The 18399-nt window shown below is 35.8% G+C and overlaps 1 protein-coding gene across 8 annotated transcripts in view; it reads right to left on the reverse strand.

The window, feature by feature from the left end:
• The window catches only part of PCLO (piccolo presynaptic cytomatrix protein), a 318646-nt gene that overhangs the window by 150905 nt on the left and 149342 nt on the right, over positions 1-18399 (reverse strand). For all 8 annotated transcript variants that reach the window (XM_021539594.3, XM_021539592.3, XM_021539591.3 and 5 more), the window contains exon 6: positions 16340-18351. In XM_021539594.3, coding sequence (XP_021395269.2) covers positions 16340-18351 — 2012 coding nt within the window. The remainder of the gene's footprint in view (positions 1-16339; positions 18352-18399) is intronic.

The following is an 18399-nucleotide window of genomic DNA, read 5'->3' on the forward strand; positions in this document are numbered from 1 at the left end:
CAAATGCACATTGTAGACCAGTGGAAGAGCAAGAGCTAAAAAATTAGTCCAAACCATCAAAAACTAATGGCTACTGAATATATTAGTGACATCTGATGTTCACAAAGTATCAGGCTTTGCCAGCATGTCATTGGCTATTTTTTGGGTCCAGAGATGTTAACAGGAAATCCAATGATTGTTCTGAACTCTGAAATAGTTCGATGCTCACAGTGACCTATAGCAGCCCGAGGCACAGAGTGGTGATACATCCCCTTACAGATAAGAAATGGCAGCATTTATGGGCTGAGAGCAGAACTCTTGTGAGTGTGATTTGTCAGATGTGCTCCCAAAGACTGAAAAAGGCAGAAGTGACTAATGGTTTTTAGCCAGTGAGGATGTCAGAAGGAAATGCTTCCGGAGACACAGTTCCAGGACAATAAAATTTTAAAAAAACAGTATTACACAAAACAAGAACAAGTCTGGGCTGTTGAGTATCAGGATAAACATGACCAGAACACTTATTAGTTAGTATTTAGTTAGAAAACAAGAAAAAATGGCTATCCATGAAAATGGTTCCTCTAAACATTCAGTGCATGATGCTGTCACTGAGATCTTTAGCTGGGATGGAAAGACAAGAAGCACAAGCATTAAACAGTTTAATGCAGAAAGTCACCCTCCAGTAACAGGCCATAATGGCATGTTTAATACCACTATTAGGCATGTTTAATACCACTATGAGGCATGCCTAATGGAAACACTAAATAACTGGATGTTAAACAGTGTCTGATGTAGAAAAATAGTTTTGGTCATTAGTTAACCTATATAAAATCAGTGGGTGCAGAGATTTTGTTTCAGTTTATCTCATTTTGAGTCAAATCTGATTTTCTTGGCATCCTAAGATTATTAGCAGTTTAGGAGCACCTAGATCTAATTGAGAAAATTTAAAAAAATATTTCTATTTAATATATTGCAAATTTTGAATAATTTTTATATTTATTTGGTATTATTTAAAATATAAACATTGCATATTATTTAAGCAAAGCAACATCTCTTAGCTGAAATATTTGATCCTGCAAAGAAGTTAATATTTAAAGGGTTTCAGCTTTATTAGCCATGCATTTATTTCCCTGTGAGCTAAGACTGACAAAAAATATTGTTTAGCATCAATCATGCAGTGATTTTAGAGCCTTGAAAAGATGAGGATAGTGAACATCGAGTCATCTTCCATGATGAACACTGCTGTTATATAATTTCTAAGTCATTAAGTCAAGTATCTATATGGTTTTACTCCATTTTCAGATTACAGTATTAATGTTCACAGATTGTTGATAAGACTATAAACAAAAGAGCCTTTCTAGAAACATTACAGAACTCATTAAACTTACAGCACCAGCTGTTTGCTTTTCATCAGGAAATATGAAATAATTTAATTTTTAGATTCCTCTTCTGAAAGCACCACAATCATTCTAGTACCTTGCTGTACTTCTAGCAGCCAGGAATGAGGCTGCTGAACAGTGATGAAGATTGTCTCGAATGGTGAGGCACTGATGGCATTTACCTCAGAATACATCATCTAGGAGGAACTCTGTGTGTTACTATGAAATTCCTTACTGTGCTGTTTGAACATCACTTTACACATAAACACTAAGTACTGAATTAATGATGAAACATTTTTCTTTATCTGCTCTGCTCTCGTTCTGGAGAACATTAAATCGCATTGTATCAGTTGACAATCTAATTTTTTACTAAAAATACATGACTTAGTCAATATCATGGAGGAAAGGCTGAATTAGGTGGATTTTGATCTGAAATTGTGTCCCAGATTCTACTGTCATGAAACTGATTTCCAGTTGTTGAACTGCGTGGGAAAAAAACAGAACACTTGAAAAACTTCAACTTTTTCTCAAACCTATTCTTCCTTTTGTAAAACCAGCTAAGGAGAAATTATAAAGCACAAATTTAAAGTTGCTCTTTTTCAGTTGGCCACTAGATTTCCAAACAGTGTTTAAACATTGAATATTCTGAACTGCAAGAAAAGTATTTGATTTTTCAAAAATGCTTTGAAGTTTAATACAAAATTATTGGTAATCCTATACTCTCAACAGAAAACTCACAACTGATGATACAGACTTTCAGAAATAAGGATCAGAAATACATAGAAATATATGAAAACATTTTCATGTTTTTCCCCATTATATAATTACAAAATGTTTAGGACAATGAAGTAAAAGCATACTGTATTTCAAATTGCTACTTTTTTTGAAAAGGACACTTTTCTTGATTCACCTTATTTCTTAATTCATTACTAATTGGTCTGTGTAATGTAATATAGCAACACAGTTAAGATACACATCAAAATTTCTAAAATAAAAACAGATTTAAAAATTTGATGCAAAAATGGGACTTCCAGAGTCTCAGCTACTCTACTGAAATCTCCAGCTCAATTGACACATTGAGAATTTTTCTATATATTGAACTCCTTTTGGGTTTTGAAGTAAATGGAGCTGATTATCACTGCCTGTCACTTTCCCCATTCCACCATTTACTTTATTGACTGTATTGTCCATACTTCCAGAACAACTCAGACAGAAAATCCTTTTCCATTAATAGAAAAATTCTTGTTGTTGTTTTCAAAATATTTCCATTAGGAATGGATTGTAGAGGGAAAAAGAAAAAAAAACCCACAAAAACATGGTCATCTGGTTTTTGATTTGGTGGTGTATTGTTTTGATTGTTGTTTGTTTGGTTTTTATTTTTTTGGGTTTTTTTGTTTTTTCTTTTAAATGACATAGGAAAAAATGTGTTTCAAGAGAATCACTACTTATTTTTTCAGCTTGAAAATGGCCTGGTCCTTTCTTTTCTTTCTCTCAATAAACTATCACTTCATTTTTTTTTTTTTTTTATCTACTCTAGAAAACTCCTTTCTTTCTTCCTGTGCAAACTTTGAACTTCTTCAATATAAAATTCAGATTTAAAGGTTAGTTTCTACTATAAAATTTCCAGCAGTAATAATTTAATCATTTAAATGAATGCCTTTCCTTCCTGCTCCCCACATTCTGTCAATTTAGGGGTTCCATTTTTTATAATAATCAGAACTAAGAAATTCTGCTTTAAAGGAAGTGCAAAAAGTGTCTCATATTTGAAATAGTAAAATTACCAATCAAAAAAAAAAATTAATTTCCTAATGGAAATTCATGACCCACAGCTGACTCAATTAACAGTTATCAGTAACTTCAGAGAATTTTGTATGAGCCATCAGATTAGTGATTCTACAATAAAGCACAAGCCTCTGTGGTTTCAAAGGTCAAGGGAAATACTCAGATCTGAGCATCATAGATTCATTATAATAGGTGACAAAGGGTTCAGCAGGAATATTGTAAACATCTTTTTAATCATCCCAAATAGAGCAAAATATTACAACATTAAGATAGTAAAAGTAATGTTCTAAGATATTACAAAATAAAATTGCATTAATGAGTGTCAAGTAGGATTTGGGATTCTGATGTAACTTACAAGTGTTTTGGCAATGCTATATCACTTATCCTTCAATTGTAGCTTCTTATTACCTTTGTACAAAACACAGAAATATTTTTTTGTCATATTTTCTGAAGAAGTATTTCAGAGAGAGGTTTTACAGAATACTATCACTAGATTTTGGGGAATTCTTTTTCAAGTCTAGTTACCCATAACATGGGAAGGAATGAGACATTTTCTAATATGAGTTAAAAAAATCTAAAATACTTTTATAAAATATTTTCTCTGTATAATGATGACAGACATTAGAATGTGTATATCACCTATGAACTACATGCAACCAAAAAAATACCAGGAGTTTTTTTTTTTTTTTAATGATTTCTTAAAACTTAACTGTATTAAAAAAAAAAAAATCTAGAAAATTGGAGGAAGTTCTATCAGAAAAAGACCCAACAACCCCAAACCCATCAATTTCCAAAATTTCTCTAACCTAATTACAGGGCTTGAGATCTTAATGAGGGGCATAGACTAGTGTTTCCTGAACTTTACTGTGTATTTCTTTATAAAGCTGAATAGGAAATGCTTTAGAAAATGTAATTTGTTTCTGAAGTGAAGCAGCACAGGAGATCAAGTGTGTCTGCACTCAAGCTAATGAGAACTATAATGTTAATTGGAAGAGAAGGACTCAGATGCGAGAGTCTCCCAGCGCTTTCTACCCCGTTTTATATCCACACAAACCATTAAAAATGTCATTTAGAGAGCCCAGTGTAGGCCCAGTAAGATGGTCAGGGCTTGAGGGAGAGTGTCTGTTCAAAGGAGGGAGGTTAAGGGAACTGAGCCTGAAAAAAACACCTAATTGCTGTTTTAAACTCTAAAATGAAGCAGTACTGAGAAGACAGAATCTTCTACGGGATGCACAATGAAGGACAAAAGGCACAAGCTGCACAAGGGAAGTGAAGCACTTTTCAACATGAGAGCAGTGATTTCTCAGAACAGATTGCACAGAGGGACAGCAAAATCTCCATCCATAGAGATTTTCAAAATTCAACCTGGCAAGTCCTGCAGACATCTGAATCTAACTTAGAAATTAGCCTACCTTTGAGGTCAAGGTGGGCTGTATGACCTCCACAGCACCTTTCCAACCTGCTTTTCTTGTGATCTGTGATGACTGAGGAGTTTAGAGAGGAAATGTTTTCAAAATAGTATACAGACACCAACATCTTAATGGATATACTGCTTTGATGATGTGTAAGGAGTGAAAGATTAGGGATGTCAATATTTATTTTAATTAAAGTTTGATGTCCCATAACTGTGGACTATTTGAGATAAAAATACCCCCCAGAAAAGCCATTTGCATTTTGGCATATATGTACGTGCATCCGTGTGTGTGTCTGTGTGTACACATATGGCAAAAATGCTACTTCTCTAACATTGTCAAAACTTCTTGTTTTCCATCATGAGTTTTTGAGCCAAATGACGAAGAAACAGGAAGGAAAGAGATAAAATCTGTTCCTTTTCCTAAATTATCATTCCTCAGACAAGCAATGATCAAACAGGCTGTAAGAACATAAGGACTTGAAGCAGCCTACATTACCACTGCCACAAGAATCATTTTTACTGCCTAAAGAAATATCTGAAGGCATTACAATAAAATTCTCTATACTACAGTGTGTCTGATCAAATGGCCAAAGCACAAACTCACTTATTCTATTCCATTCTTCCTAAAAGACCATGATATTGATGCAGTTGGTTGTAACTTAGCAATCATAAAAGGAGCATCAATATGATGTTATTAACCCAGACAGTGAAATTTCTAAAAAAAAGGCAGTAATTGCTTCTAACATCAACTGAGACAAGAAGCATAATTTTATTTCACTGTTAACTTCTTACATTGTATATATACAGCAAAAACACAGCTATGAAGGAGGTTACAGAAAATGTATTCCAGAAACAAATGAAATAAGTATAACCTCCAAACTACTCCTGAGTCTTATGCCATCGTGTTTTAATAATGCTTTACAACAGCTGAATATAAGGACTCAGTCTTGAAATAATCTTCCCTATATTAAACTTAAACTTTAGGTGGGTAACTCTCCTTCTGATTCACTCCATCCATCACCCTTCCTGACTATCTTTTCACCTCTGGTAACTGCTGACTGTCTAAAGCACAGAGTTATCCAGTCTTAGAGAAATCAAACCTGTTAAACTTGTCATCCCCCACACACACTAAAGAAATCCTCAGCACATAATCCTCCTTCAGACCTTCCTCCGTAGTAGTTATTAAATTTCAAACCCTGCCTTCACTCTTAGTTAATGGCTGGCCCATTTAGCCTGCTTGGCCATAACACCCCAGGGAAAAGGCTTGCCAGGCAGTGTAAGAGCACCAGCACACTCCATGCTTGAGCTGGATTTGGCATCAGCAAACAGCTTGCAAAGTGAGTAAGGTGAGATAATCAAAGCTGTATTTTGATAGGAACCACTTAGATTGGATGAAAGAGAGGGTGTCTGAGAAAGACCAGCTGGGAAACAGAAGTAGGGTTTAGCAAGGAGATTAGAGGGAAGATATGGACAGATGGAGAATGTGAACAGAAATTGAACTAAGACCTGAATTCATGATGTACAAAATGCATGAAGTTCTGGAGAGCCAAAAGCAGGCTTCCTCTGCAGTCTCACACCAAGGGAGAAATTTCAGGCTCTGCATCAAAATTTCACAGAGATGTCTAAGCCATATCTTGTGATAGACTTACTTATTTAAAGTTTCTAAAGAGTTGACTTAGGCAGCACAACACTAACCAACCTGGCTACTGTTAATTCCTCTCTCACATCTTCATTTTAAATGCAGGGACTGCAAGCACTTACCATGTCATTATGGATTCCACTCCCTGAGCTGAACATTGCAGCAGGTAAATAACTTTTTTTTTTACCAGAGTTCAGCTATTTCTTGGTAACAAAATTGAAAGTTATTTTGAGAAATTGAACTGAGAAGATAAGCACAAATGAAAAACTTGCTCTTTCCAAGTGAGCTTTGAGAACTCTTGACAGGATTGCTTCTGAAATTCTGATTTGGCGTCAGCAGAGTCAACCTTGTCCTGTAAATAAGAACTTTGTCTGCACTATGATGCCATATCAGCAGCCATTCATCTTAAAAGCATACTGAAGAGACCAGAAAATAGTGGAAAGACTTTTTATAATGACATTTCAGTGAATTAAAAGTGAATTTATAATGACATTTTAAAATTACTATTTAAAAGTGAATTTATAATAACATTTCAGTGAAAAAAGTTATTTTAAATTAATATTATTTAAATATTTATCTTTCATTGAGCTTTAGCACCTAAAAAAACAATTTACAAACCTAACTTTAACTGAATCATAACTTTTTCTGTGCAGAACTGATGAAAATAAATTAGTACATAATTAAGAAATTCACAGTTTTGAGAGAAAAAAGAGGAAATAAGAACACAGAAGAATCAGAAGACCAGTATTTTGAGTGATCATGGGACCAAAAGAAATCTCAGTCATCTAGAACCTTACTATAGTCATTTGAGAAATTAGTGGGATTACTCTTATTCTAAAATAAAACCATAAAATAAATTTATTAACTACTGTTCCTTTGGAATACTTCTGCCTGCAGATTATAACAGGAATATTCAGAGACCAGATCAGGTGGGATTTTTCACCAATATCTAATGTTAAACATCTTATTTCTAATCCTTCATACCTTAAGCTATGATGTGTTAGCCAAGGAAGACAAGAGACTTCCAGGCTTCAGAAGAGAAATGGATGGAGAAAATTAAAACAGGGAGTAAATGCTTCTTCAGCTAAGGGGTGGAAGGAACAAAACAGGGGACATTTAGGCTATTTGATTATGCCTGTCTCAGCTTCCCATCTTTTAAATGAATACTGCATCATTGCAGTCACCCATATTACAGAAAGGGCCATATATATCTGTGTGGTTTGTTTACTCAGCACTCTGGCAAATGCTGTATTGATACAAATTAACAGCAAAGATGTGCATGATACTGTGTCAGAAGGGCCATAAATACTAAAGAAAGTTGTCTTTAATTTTAGAATTTAATTTTTAAACACAATTCTATTACTCATAGTGCTCAAGATATTCTTGGCTTGGAAAGGAAATCAGTCATGTAAGCTATCCAACCCTTTATGGTATTCCCAATATTGAGATGTAACACAATTTCACTAAAATATATCAGTTCCAAGGCATCTGTACTTTTGTAGTTATAAAATTGCTATCTACTAAAAATCCCAGGCCACAGATTGAACTAATCCATCCTGTGTCTCTACTGGATGTAAAGAGTGGTTAATATTTGTCATATTTAAAATAATGTTTAACACAGTGAGTAACTCTTATCTTGTCCAGCTTTGGTCTTCTTTCTAGATCTACACAGCCAGATCCTGCAGACAGCTAACCAACATTGTCTAAATCTTTTATCCTTTCTCTTATGCTCAACTTTGAAACATCTCATCCTCTAACTCTTCAGTGGTGCTGAGGTAAACTGCATTTAGTATTAAAGCTCAAGTCTCACCAGTCACTGAGCAGGATAGAACAACTGCAATACAGGCAGCACTTGTCAGTATTTCCCAAAACACCACTACCTTTCCTGCAAGTACTTGATATTTTTAAGTCATATTATGTCTGAACATTTACTGCTACACTGGACCATTTTCACTTCTGCTATTGCCTAATCAACAATATTCCTGTTTTGTTTTGTTTTCTTTTTTTTTTTTCTTCATTACCTGTATCATTATTGAAATTTTGGAACATTGCTCTGAATTGTAATTCTGCTTTCCAAAGCAATTGTATTTCCTATAACAATCTAAAAATGATGTGAGTCATTTTTTCATACTTTAAATTGCAAACTGAATTATTAAAGAGTAAAGCCGAGGACAAGCCCCTGTTTGATACACTTGAAACTGCTTTCCTGTTTGGCAGTGACCATATTGACCTAAGATATTCACTTCCAGCTGGCAGATAGAAAGAAAACTTCAGTTTAAAAATCATAATTGAAAAATAATTAGCTTAGCAATAATGTTTTGCTGGAGTAAGAATGTAAAGAAGAGCAGCATAAGGAACTATTTTTCTTAATATTTGATAATGAAATTTGATCTTGCAGCAATAATATGCAAAACCATGTGTCTATCTTAACAAATTCTTTTTAATATGAAATCACTGTCTCAGAAAAGCAATGCCTGATTAGAAGGATTTTGAGCCTCAGAATAAAAGTAAAGTTAGTTCTAACACAGTCAAGCCTTATTAATTTAAAAACTAAGAAACAAGCAAACAGTTAGATGCTATTAGCACACATTGCATTTTGAAACACTGATAGCACAAGAGGATCTGGTCTAGCCAGTATTTCTACAGATAAGAAGCAAACCTTCAGAGATCTGGTATGAATTTATGAAGCTAATAATGCTGTGCAGAGTATTACAAACACAAACACATCTAGCTCAAAGATTAATGGCTACCTTCATGTCATCCTTTCGTAACTTTTATTTTTTGGGGGTGATTATATTGGGTATATCTAGCTCAGCAAATATTTTTCATATTGTTCCAAAGGGAATAATGTAGAGTTTTGAAATTTTTAGTATCTCGTATGCTAAAAATAAGTTAGGAATTACTATAAACTAATTAGCCTTCTTCAGGAGAAACTCAATAGGAAGCTCTGTCCTAAGTGTAACTCAAACAGGCTCAAATTCCAGGAGAGAAAGCCAGTCCAAACCCATGATTGGCTCCTTTTGCAAAAAAACAGTACAACAGATAATTTATATCAGCTAATTTGACCTATTGTTCATTTTACTGCACCAAACAACTTGCTAATAAAACACAGATAGCACTTTCTTTCTAACAAAGATTTTATAGATATTGTTCTTCTGCTCCTTTTGGAGAATGTACCTTTGATTCATAAGTACAGTTTTCAGAGCTTCAGTCAAAAATTCTCATTAAACTGTAGACAGAATAAAATGCAGAAAGCCAGAATTATCAGGAGAGCATGTGAAAGAAATCCTCTTTTTTATTCCTGTCAGACAAATTCCACTGGTAGAACTTGTGCCCTCCCATTCAGGCTAACTACAGTAATCCGTGGCTTGAGAGGAGATCTGAAGCAAAACGGAGCTGAAGCAGGCCAAAATTTGCTCATGGTTATGTGCCCCTCTGTCTTTCTTCTGAGCCTGCTTGGTTCCACTGTATAAATTTATATCCAGTATTTTATTACTTTAAAACAAGGAACATTATATTTACCTATTTCCACACCAAAGATTCCAAGTATTCTTAAAACAGATAACCACGGTAACCAAGTCAACCAGAAATTAACATAAAGATACCTATTGTACCTCTATTTTGCTTTGTCTTTCTGGAAGATAGAAGACTAAGGGATGGGAATCATGGCCAAGGATGGTTTTCTTGATGACTATATAAGAGCTGGCATGAGAGGAAGATGAATAAGCTGAAAGCAGGTGAGAAAAGGCCCAAGTGACATAAAACCAAGGCTCTTTGTCAACTTTGCATAAATCTTATGCTTTATAAAAGATTGTTAAGGAAAAGGAGTGAACACTGTAATGATTTTCTATTATGCATTAATGTCCCTTGGTTGAATAGAGAAGGTGTGAAACAAATGAATACAAAAGTATCAGGCAGAAAAGACTGACCAAATTAAATGTGCTTTAGAAAATAATATTAATATGACATTGCCTAAATGTGGGATATTCTACCTCTTTGGAAGACCTGACAGATGGAAAAAAGATGCTTCAGTCACATAAATGTTATTCCAAAGGATATATATGGGAAATACTTCATAGGTAACAGTAGCTTGAAATGTTAATAGGACTCTAAATTGTAAATAATTCAGACCACTGGTAGGAAAAATAATCTTAAATCTTGCTAAAGACACATGGTTAAAGGAAAAGATAGATAGCTCCTATTTTATTATTCAGACAGGGACAAGATTGTTGAGAATTGTTTCTAAATGTGACAAAGATTGCCTTTGTAACTCAGTTCCCAGTGAATTTGTTTGAAGCACACAAAGAAAGCATGTGACAATTTTAAAGCACAAGAGAAAATTGGTGGGGAATATCTACACCATCTCTGGATTGCTGGCCTGAATTCAGCCTCAGGATAAGATTTCCCATCCATAAGCAATGGATCAGCATTCAGGCCTGTTGCTAAGTGTATTAACACACTTCCAGGCCTTCCTGCATGTGCAGTTCACAAACTGCATGAAAGCCATATGAATTATGCAAATCAGACTTCTCCCAGATAATTCTTTAGGACTGGTTTATGCACACTCAAAATGAAGGACCAGTTGCCACCAGTGTCTGGAGAATTTTCATTAAACCACAGCCCAGCAATGTCACTTAGAAGCATAGCTAAAAAAATTTAAATTTAAAATACAAATTTAAAAGTTTAGATACTACCAGAGATGGTTCCTCACTCAACACCCATCTGTACTAAAACCCATATAGCATAGCAGCTGTTTCTGCAAAAGGTAGTTGTTCCATTATATGGAAGTATAGATTTTACAGAAACCAAAATGTTATTATTCCCTTTTTCTGGGCTGAATCATAGAATTTAAATGGAAAATTAAAGCCATTGAATTAAGACTTTTGTGGTACAATGATGTTACCACCTATGTCTCAGACTAGAAATCACTTCTGAATATTTTACAGTAACTAAAAGAAATATAACAAAGTACTAACCCGTTAGCTCGAATAAAGCTCAGATATCATAGAAACCAAAATATTCACTTCTGAATATTTTACAGTAACTAAAAGAAATATAACAAAGTACTAACCCCTGTTAGCTGGAATAAAGCTCAGATATCATAGAAACCAAGGGAAACACCTGTGTCTTGTGCTTCAGCAGTAGAACTATGGTACCTGACATTCTGGCATGACATTAAGAAATGAACTCACTCCCTGCTTCTGAGGAACCTAAGCAAACAGAAATATCCACCTTCAAACAGGGTAATTATCCCTACCTTTTTCTCCCTATTCAGTATCCAGGGAGAACACTCTTTGCTGAACTACAACTCTGGTGATCAGATTAGTCCTGAATAAACAAGCAAAACATCATGGATATGATAGATGGAATGTTTTAATTCTACTGGGAACAGCTACCTTGTTTTCTCTTTTCAGTGCTCAAATGTCTGTACACAAGGTCAGTTGTGGATGCTCCATTTCCCTGGAAATGTTTAAGGATAGGTGGGATGGAGATTGCAGCAGCCTGGTGTAGTGAAAGGTATCCCTGGTGTCAGGGAAAGTTGGAACTAGATGAACTTTGAAGTCCCTTCCAACACACACCATTCTGTGATTCTGTGAAATCATGACATTTTAACCTTCTAGTTTTAAAGTTAAGAACTTAAGAATACCACAGAAGATGATACACATTAATGTGTGAATAAAGGCATCTAAAATAAATTCCACTCCTAAAAAATCAGTATAATTCTGCCCTTAATATAGCAATAGAAGAAATCTTGCATTTTTGATGTAAATAAAGACACATTTTGGAGGGATTTTGCTTGAAATAATCACTTTTTTTTTACTACATTATGAAAACTTGATTTATGTTTGCCTCACAAGTATGGCAAATCACACCAGATAAAAATGTCAAGAAAAGTCTCTCTTAATAAACATATTGATAGGATTTACTCTAAGTGTTAAAGCTTAAATGTACAGTTTCTATCCTAAAGCTGACAAGCTGTTGACAGATGTGTCTTTGCATTAGTTTCACGAATACAAACACTTCTACTGAGACTATGCATTGCTTAGCTGTGGATGTTTTATGTGTGTGACAGGTCATGTGCAAGATCTTCTGCAATTTGCCTCATTTTAGCTGAACAGACATTTTGCATCCAAAGGCAAAAAGAAGACAACTCCCATCTTTGATTACACATATGCAATCTGTACAAGTGCCAAAGAAGACTGTGACTGGCATGTGACTTGATTCTGTGGCACACTGGTGTAGAGCTCTTTCTTTATTATGTTAGACAGGTACTTACATATTTTTTGTTGCTGCTGAATGGATGAATTGCAATCTTCACTTCCAGACTTTAGTGACAGCTCCTGGTGCTCTCATGGAAACTATTCCTATGGCTATTCACTCTATTGAACCCTACCATACTCAACAGTCTAATAAAATCAGTGCTCACTGCTACAGGGAGTACAAGTGACACAAAGCTCACAAAACAGCAGAATTGGGTGTCTTTGGAAAATGTCAATTCCAATGGGTGGCTTTCACAACTTTTTCTGGTGCTGACAAGATACAATTCCTAATTTTTTCTTGACTCAGCTATGCTTGACTGCTAATACATATATATCTTGACTGCTAATATATATATATATATATAGTGATGTTATTTATCACTAATGAACAGCACATAAGAACTACAAAGGGGGTGGCAAGCTATACTTTTTCTTTGGATTAATAGGAAGGCATCATCTATATTCTTTCTAGTGTTCACACAGACACAATGACTATGACAGACAAGCAAGTGGAATTTTAACAACCACACAGTTTGTTGTTGGAAAATTAAAAGTGCCAACACTGAAGGTAATTCTACCTGGATTTTTTTATTATGTGATTAGCTACCAGGTTACTTTTCAGCCTTTCACTTACACTAGATTAGATAAAATGTTGCAATAATTTTCTTTACAATCTGCATTAAAGAAGAAAATTATATCTAAAGCAACAGTTCTCAGATATATTTAATCATCTTCGCCAGAGTCTCCGTAACATCTTTCCCTGAAATCTTGTTAAAAAAAAACCCATTTTGTATCGGAAGAAGTGTATGACTGATGAAAGGGCACTGTCTGAAGGACAAGTTATAATTTCATTGTAAATCTTTGAAAGTGATCAGATTTATTCTTACTCTTTTAGTCCCACCAATTGTGTAAGGATCAACATTTTTGCTCAATTGTCATGAAAAAAGTGCCTGTGAATCGTATACATGAACATCCTTTTCACCTGCAATGTTTATGAATGCAGATAAAGACATAAACCTGATTCATGAACTATTAAAAAAGTGATAGGATATTCATCCATGCAAAAAATATTCATATTCACATTCAATTTCCTTAAGGTAGTGAAAGATAAATCTTTCATTTCCATTTTATTCTTTTATGTTCAGCTCTAGTAAATTCTCTTTTTCAGAGTGAGCTGTTTTGTAAGTTTTTCTGTGCTGAACTTCACTCTTTTGAATGATATAACTGTCCCCTTCTACCTTTCCATTTTTTAACTAGGAAATTGGGAACTCTGTGTCAGAAGGCACAAAAGTGTACCCAAAGAATTAACGAAGATCTTATCTGTTGTGGGCACTGTACATACAAAGAATGAATAAAAAACAGTCCCAGTGCCAAAAATATTTCAAAGTTAAGGCAGCATCTTACTTCCACACTTAGAAGGGTAGTCCAAAAGTAATCCTATATTTAAACTTAAGTATAACAACGCCATGTGGCTCTAATGACAAAGATGTACAGTTGAAAAAATGTCAACAAGGTTTACACTTTGCCAACAATGACACTGTGTGTATGCTTTCACTGAACTTTTGATGTGATAAAATGTACAAAAGAAATGACTGTCTAGTTTCTCCTGTGCTTCAATATGATACAGCCCTAAACTCATGGTATAAACAAATGGACATGCTGGAGGGAATACTGTAAGTCTTGTGGAAACTAGATAATTTAGATCTTGTACTGGAAAACTCTCCTTCATAACATAACTGGACTGAGTAATTGAGAACTGAAACTGATATAGAAACTGCAAAAGCAATTTATGTTCCTATTTTCAGATGCTGATGAGGTCAGTCGATTACATTCTTCAAGGATCACTGTAAATATTTTCTTTCATGTTGGCTATGTGCCTTTTCCTCCTTTAAACTTCATGTACCTGACTTCAGCATAAGCTAACTGAACCTCAGACACATTATGAACAAAACTCCACCAGAGAGTAACAAGCTTAATGCTTAACACAGCATCAAAGCTGAAGTCAACCATGATGGTCATGGCAAAGTTTACAGAGCAGCTTCCTCACCCTCTACTTCATGGCCAAGTTAGTGCAGTCCACTTTATATTCATGGAATTTTTTTTTCTATTTCCTTGTGCTTGTCTACTTGCACCCTACCTTCCATAAAAATATCCCACTCCTTTATTTAGGCTGCAACTACTTTGAGACATGGGCTATTTGCTGCCTGATAGCTGCACAATAGTGAAAAACATAGCTCATTGCTGTTTGGGTTCAAGGCAAAAGCGTAGAGAACATGTTGATACAATAAGAAACAATGTTGTACAAGCTCTTTGTTTTCTTATTAAAGAATAATGTATGTGTTCAAACTCTACTCTAAAGACCTTTAAACAATGAGTGGTTTATAGAATTCATCATCCATCATAGAAGGATACAATTTCTATCAAGTACATATGTGCATCTGTGAAATAAGTGAACTGAATAATTTGTTCTCAGAAATAGTTTTACTATACTTTTATAATATTTTACAGTATTATACCTAGTCTCCAATATTAAGTAGAACCTAACCCTTTCTTACAATCCATGAGCAACGTTCTTCAAGATGCTGTTCCAAATCCTCTGCATGAAACTTTAGTGCTCATGCTATTTCCCCTACTGTGCTTATTGTTCATCAGTGAATGATGTTTATACAGAGTGCCAATGCCATAACTGTGGCTTTCCCTTCAAACTTCCAAGTACTGTTTTCCAAGCAGTAGCAGCATGGGAAGCGTTTAATACTACATGAATATGTGAACCTGCAGGAACTACTTACAGTGGGAGCCTTGGAGGGTATAACTAGATTATGTTGCGTTTGAAAGCCACACAAATTATCAAACAGAGAGAAAAAACCCTCTTTATCCTATCCAGTCTGTACTAATCACTGGCATTGACAGATAACTGGACATAAAAGATAAATATTGCTGAATGGCAACTCTTCCAAAGTTCTGAAAAAGATACTGATGCATCAACCCACAGAAGGTCTCAGATAAAAAGACAGCCAAGACTATACCATATTATAAAGGTACTTTTTTTGCTAAGACTTATTCCTCTTATTTATAAATATCAATCTGATTCCCAAATATGAAATCTTACTTCCCAAGGAAAAGAAATACTGCAGAAATGAAAACTTTGTTCCTACTCATGTCAGCCTCCTCTGACCCCTATATATATGAAACAGCCCTCAAAAGTTGCATAACTTCCTTGTAATTCTCCTTACCCAGAATAAACAATTTAAAAATGGATTTTTGATCTGAGACCTTTTGGTCTGAAAAAGATAAAAGATGTACACACTGTGACAGAAGATTATCCACAGAATCACACATGGCTAAGAAACCTCATGAGGGTCAAAAAGGACAACTAAATAAGGCAATTATAAATCTGGTGTTATTTGCCTCTCACAAGGCACATGCAGTAATTTCAAGGTAAATGCACTACAGACTGTGCCACAAGAGCTGGATGTTGTATGATTAGAAAGGAAATGCATTCAATTTTCTGAAGCTGGATCCAGCTGAAGAGCTGGATGTTGTATGATTACAGAGGAAATGCTTTCAATTTTCTGAAGCCTTGTCAGTAACCTCTATACTGGCAATGAATTGCCATATAAAACATAAAATGCCATCCAAAGTCTGAAAATGAACTTCTTGTGTTACTTCCTGAATATTATTGATATGGGCTTCTCTGTTTCCTGGCAAAGCAGTGAATGAATTAAACATTGTTTTAGACAATTCCTCTTGACTTTTCAGCAAGGTATGCAAAAATACTACATACACATGCATTGGAAATGGGTGTGCCTGTCCTCATGTTGTACTGATAGCTGTAGAATTGCATATTATTAAAAAAAAAAAAAAAAAGAAGCAAGCAAATACTTCTTACCATAAAACCCTCAGTGTACTGAAACTGAGATCTGGAACTGTCTTCTGCTGTGGGACTCAGGGGCTTAGGATCAGACATAGAGCGTTGCATCATCTTTGCTGTCTTTGGGCTTGATGGAGGAACCTTGGCCATGTCAGCATGCAGCATCTTCTGAGGGCTGATGTCATCAGTCATGGGTTTTTCATAAGGTACAAATGCTGACTCTATAACTTTGCTTGGTGAAACGGGTGAAATGGGTGAATAGAGAACTTTGGGAGATTTGGGAGGGGAAGGGGCTACCTGTAATGTGGAGTCTGGACGAAGGTGGGATGTATATCCTATCTCTAATGGTGTTGGACGTTTTTTATCTTTCTGAGGAGATGAAGCTGACAGATATTGGGGACTTTGAGTGTCTGATGCTGTCTCTGTTTGACATCCTAGACTTTCTCCTTTATATGTCTTTTCTGGAGCGGAAATATGCTTTATGATTTCAACCTTAGCATCCCATCGGGCCCTGATTGAAGGTGTTCTTATTGTTCCTACAGGTTCTGTTTGCACAGAAATCTCTGCCACTGTCTGAACTGCGATACTAGATACCTTGGAGAATGGTTTAGCTTTGTCTGCCTCGGTGGTGGTCTCGCTGTATTTGCCTACACGAAGCTTCCTTCTAGATTTGCTGGAAAGATCCCATTCCTCTTGATCTTCATCATCAGTCTGAACACTTGTATCAACACTCTTCTTAGTTCTCCGTCTCCTGCTGGTGTAGCCTCTTTCTGCTCCATCTTCATCATCAGTTTGCACTCCACTGTCTACTATTTTTTTGAAACACCGGGGCTCTTCTTCCAGGGTCTCCTCAAACTCCTCATAGGGTCCACGTAATTTTGGCATAGAACTTCTCTTTTTCAATTGCTTCTCCTCTCTAACATCAATATCCTTAAGAGACATTTCTGAAACTGAGCTTAGGATACCAGACCTGGGTATGTATTGGGTAATGCCATCAGACTGAACTGTATACCATGCTTGACTTTGTGGAATTTCAATACCCAGCACTCCTGAAGCTGTAGTGGTTGTGTCATCAGTAGGCCAGAATTGGCCATTTTCTGTGCTTGCATACTGTCCTTCCAAAAGTGTTTGATCTGTGGTAGTTTGTGGTGACCCTGTTCCTGAAGGGTCATAACCATACTGATATATTTGACGAAGTTTTTGCTCCTCTAACTGCTGGTGGAGCTGTTGTTGAAGTTGTTGGAATTGTTCAAGCTGCAACTGCTGCTGGGCTAATGTCTCTTGTCTCATCATAAACTGAGCTTGTCGTTCCTCCTCCTGCTGAAATAAGAGATGATGTTTCATGGATTGCAACTCTTCAAGCTTTTTTTGCACCATAAACTTTTCTTGTTCCCTAAATCTTTGAATTTCCTGACGTTCCCATTCCAGCTCTTCTGCAAAGCGCTGCTGCTTAATTTTCTCAAGCTCAAGAAGTTCCCGCTCCAAATCAAGCTGTTGCTGTTTGCCTTCTTCAGGGGCAATGAGAAGGGCAACCTCATCATCAATTACATCTGTATAAACTTCAGATGCTGTAGTTAAAGCAGGTATCAAGCTGGTTGGCTCAGTGGTAATAGTTTCTATAGAATGAGGTGGTAAACCCGTCTCCATACCAATGGCAGTAATTGCTTTATCTTTTTCAGCTGCAACAGTTGTCAAGAAACTATATGATCTTGGGAGTGGTTGAGTCTGTTGCAAAGTTGATAAAGAGGGCACTGAGTCAATTGTTTGGAGAGTAGGTAAATCTCTGACACTTGTACTGAAAATAGAACCGGGTTGTGTGGTGATGGCAAATGTGGATGGGATTGGAGTTGCTACTGAAGAATAAACAACACCATTGGATGATCTTAAAACACTTCCAGCGCCAAACTGGGAACCCACAGATGACACCATTCTTGCTTGGGAATACTGTGGTGTACTGAGCCCGAGGCCAGAAATCTGCCGAGTCTCTGGATATGGACCTGTAGTCTTGCTTGAGTAATCCATAACCTCACCTGAAATTACAGGGCAAAGTTACAGTCCAGTTCCACAAAAGAATGCTG

This window comes from Lonchura striata, chromosome 5, assembly GCF_046129695.1.
Source record: "Lonchura striata isolate bLonStr1 chromosome 5, bLonStr1.mat, whole genome shotgun sequence".
In the NCBI taxonomy this organism is placed as follows: domain Eukaryota; kingdom Metazoa; phylum Chordata; class Aves; order Passeriformes; family Estrildidae; genus Lonchura; species Lonchura striata.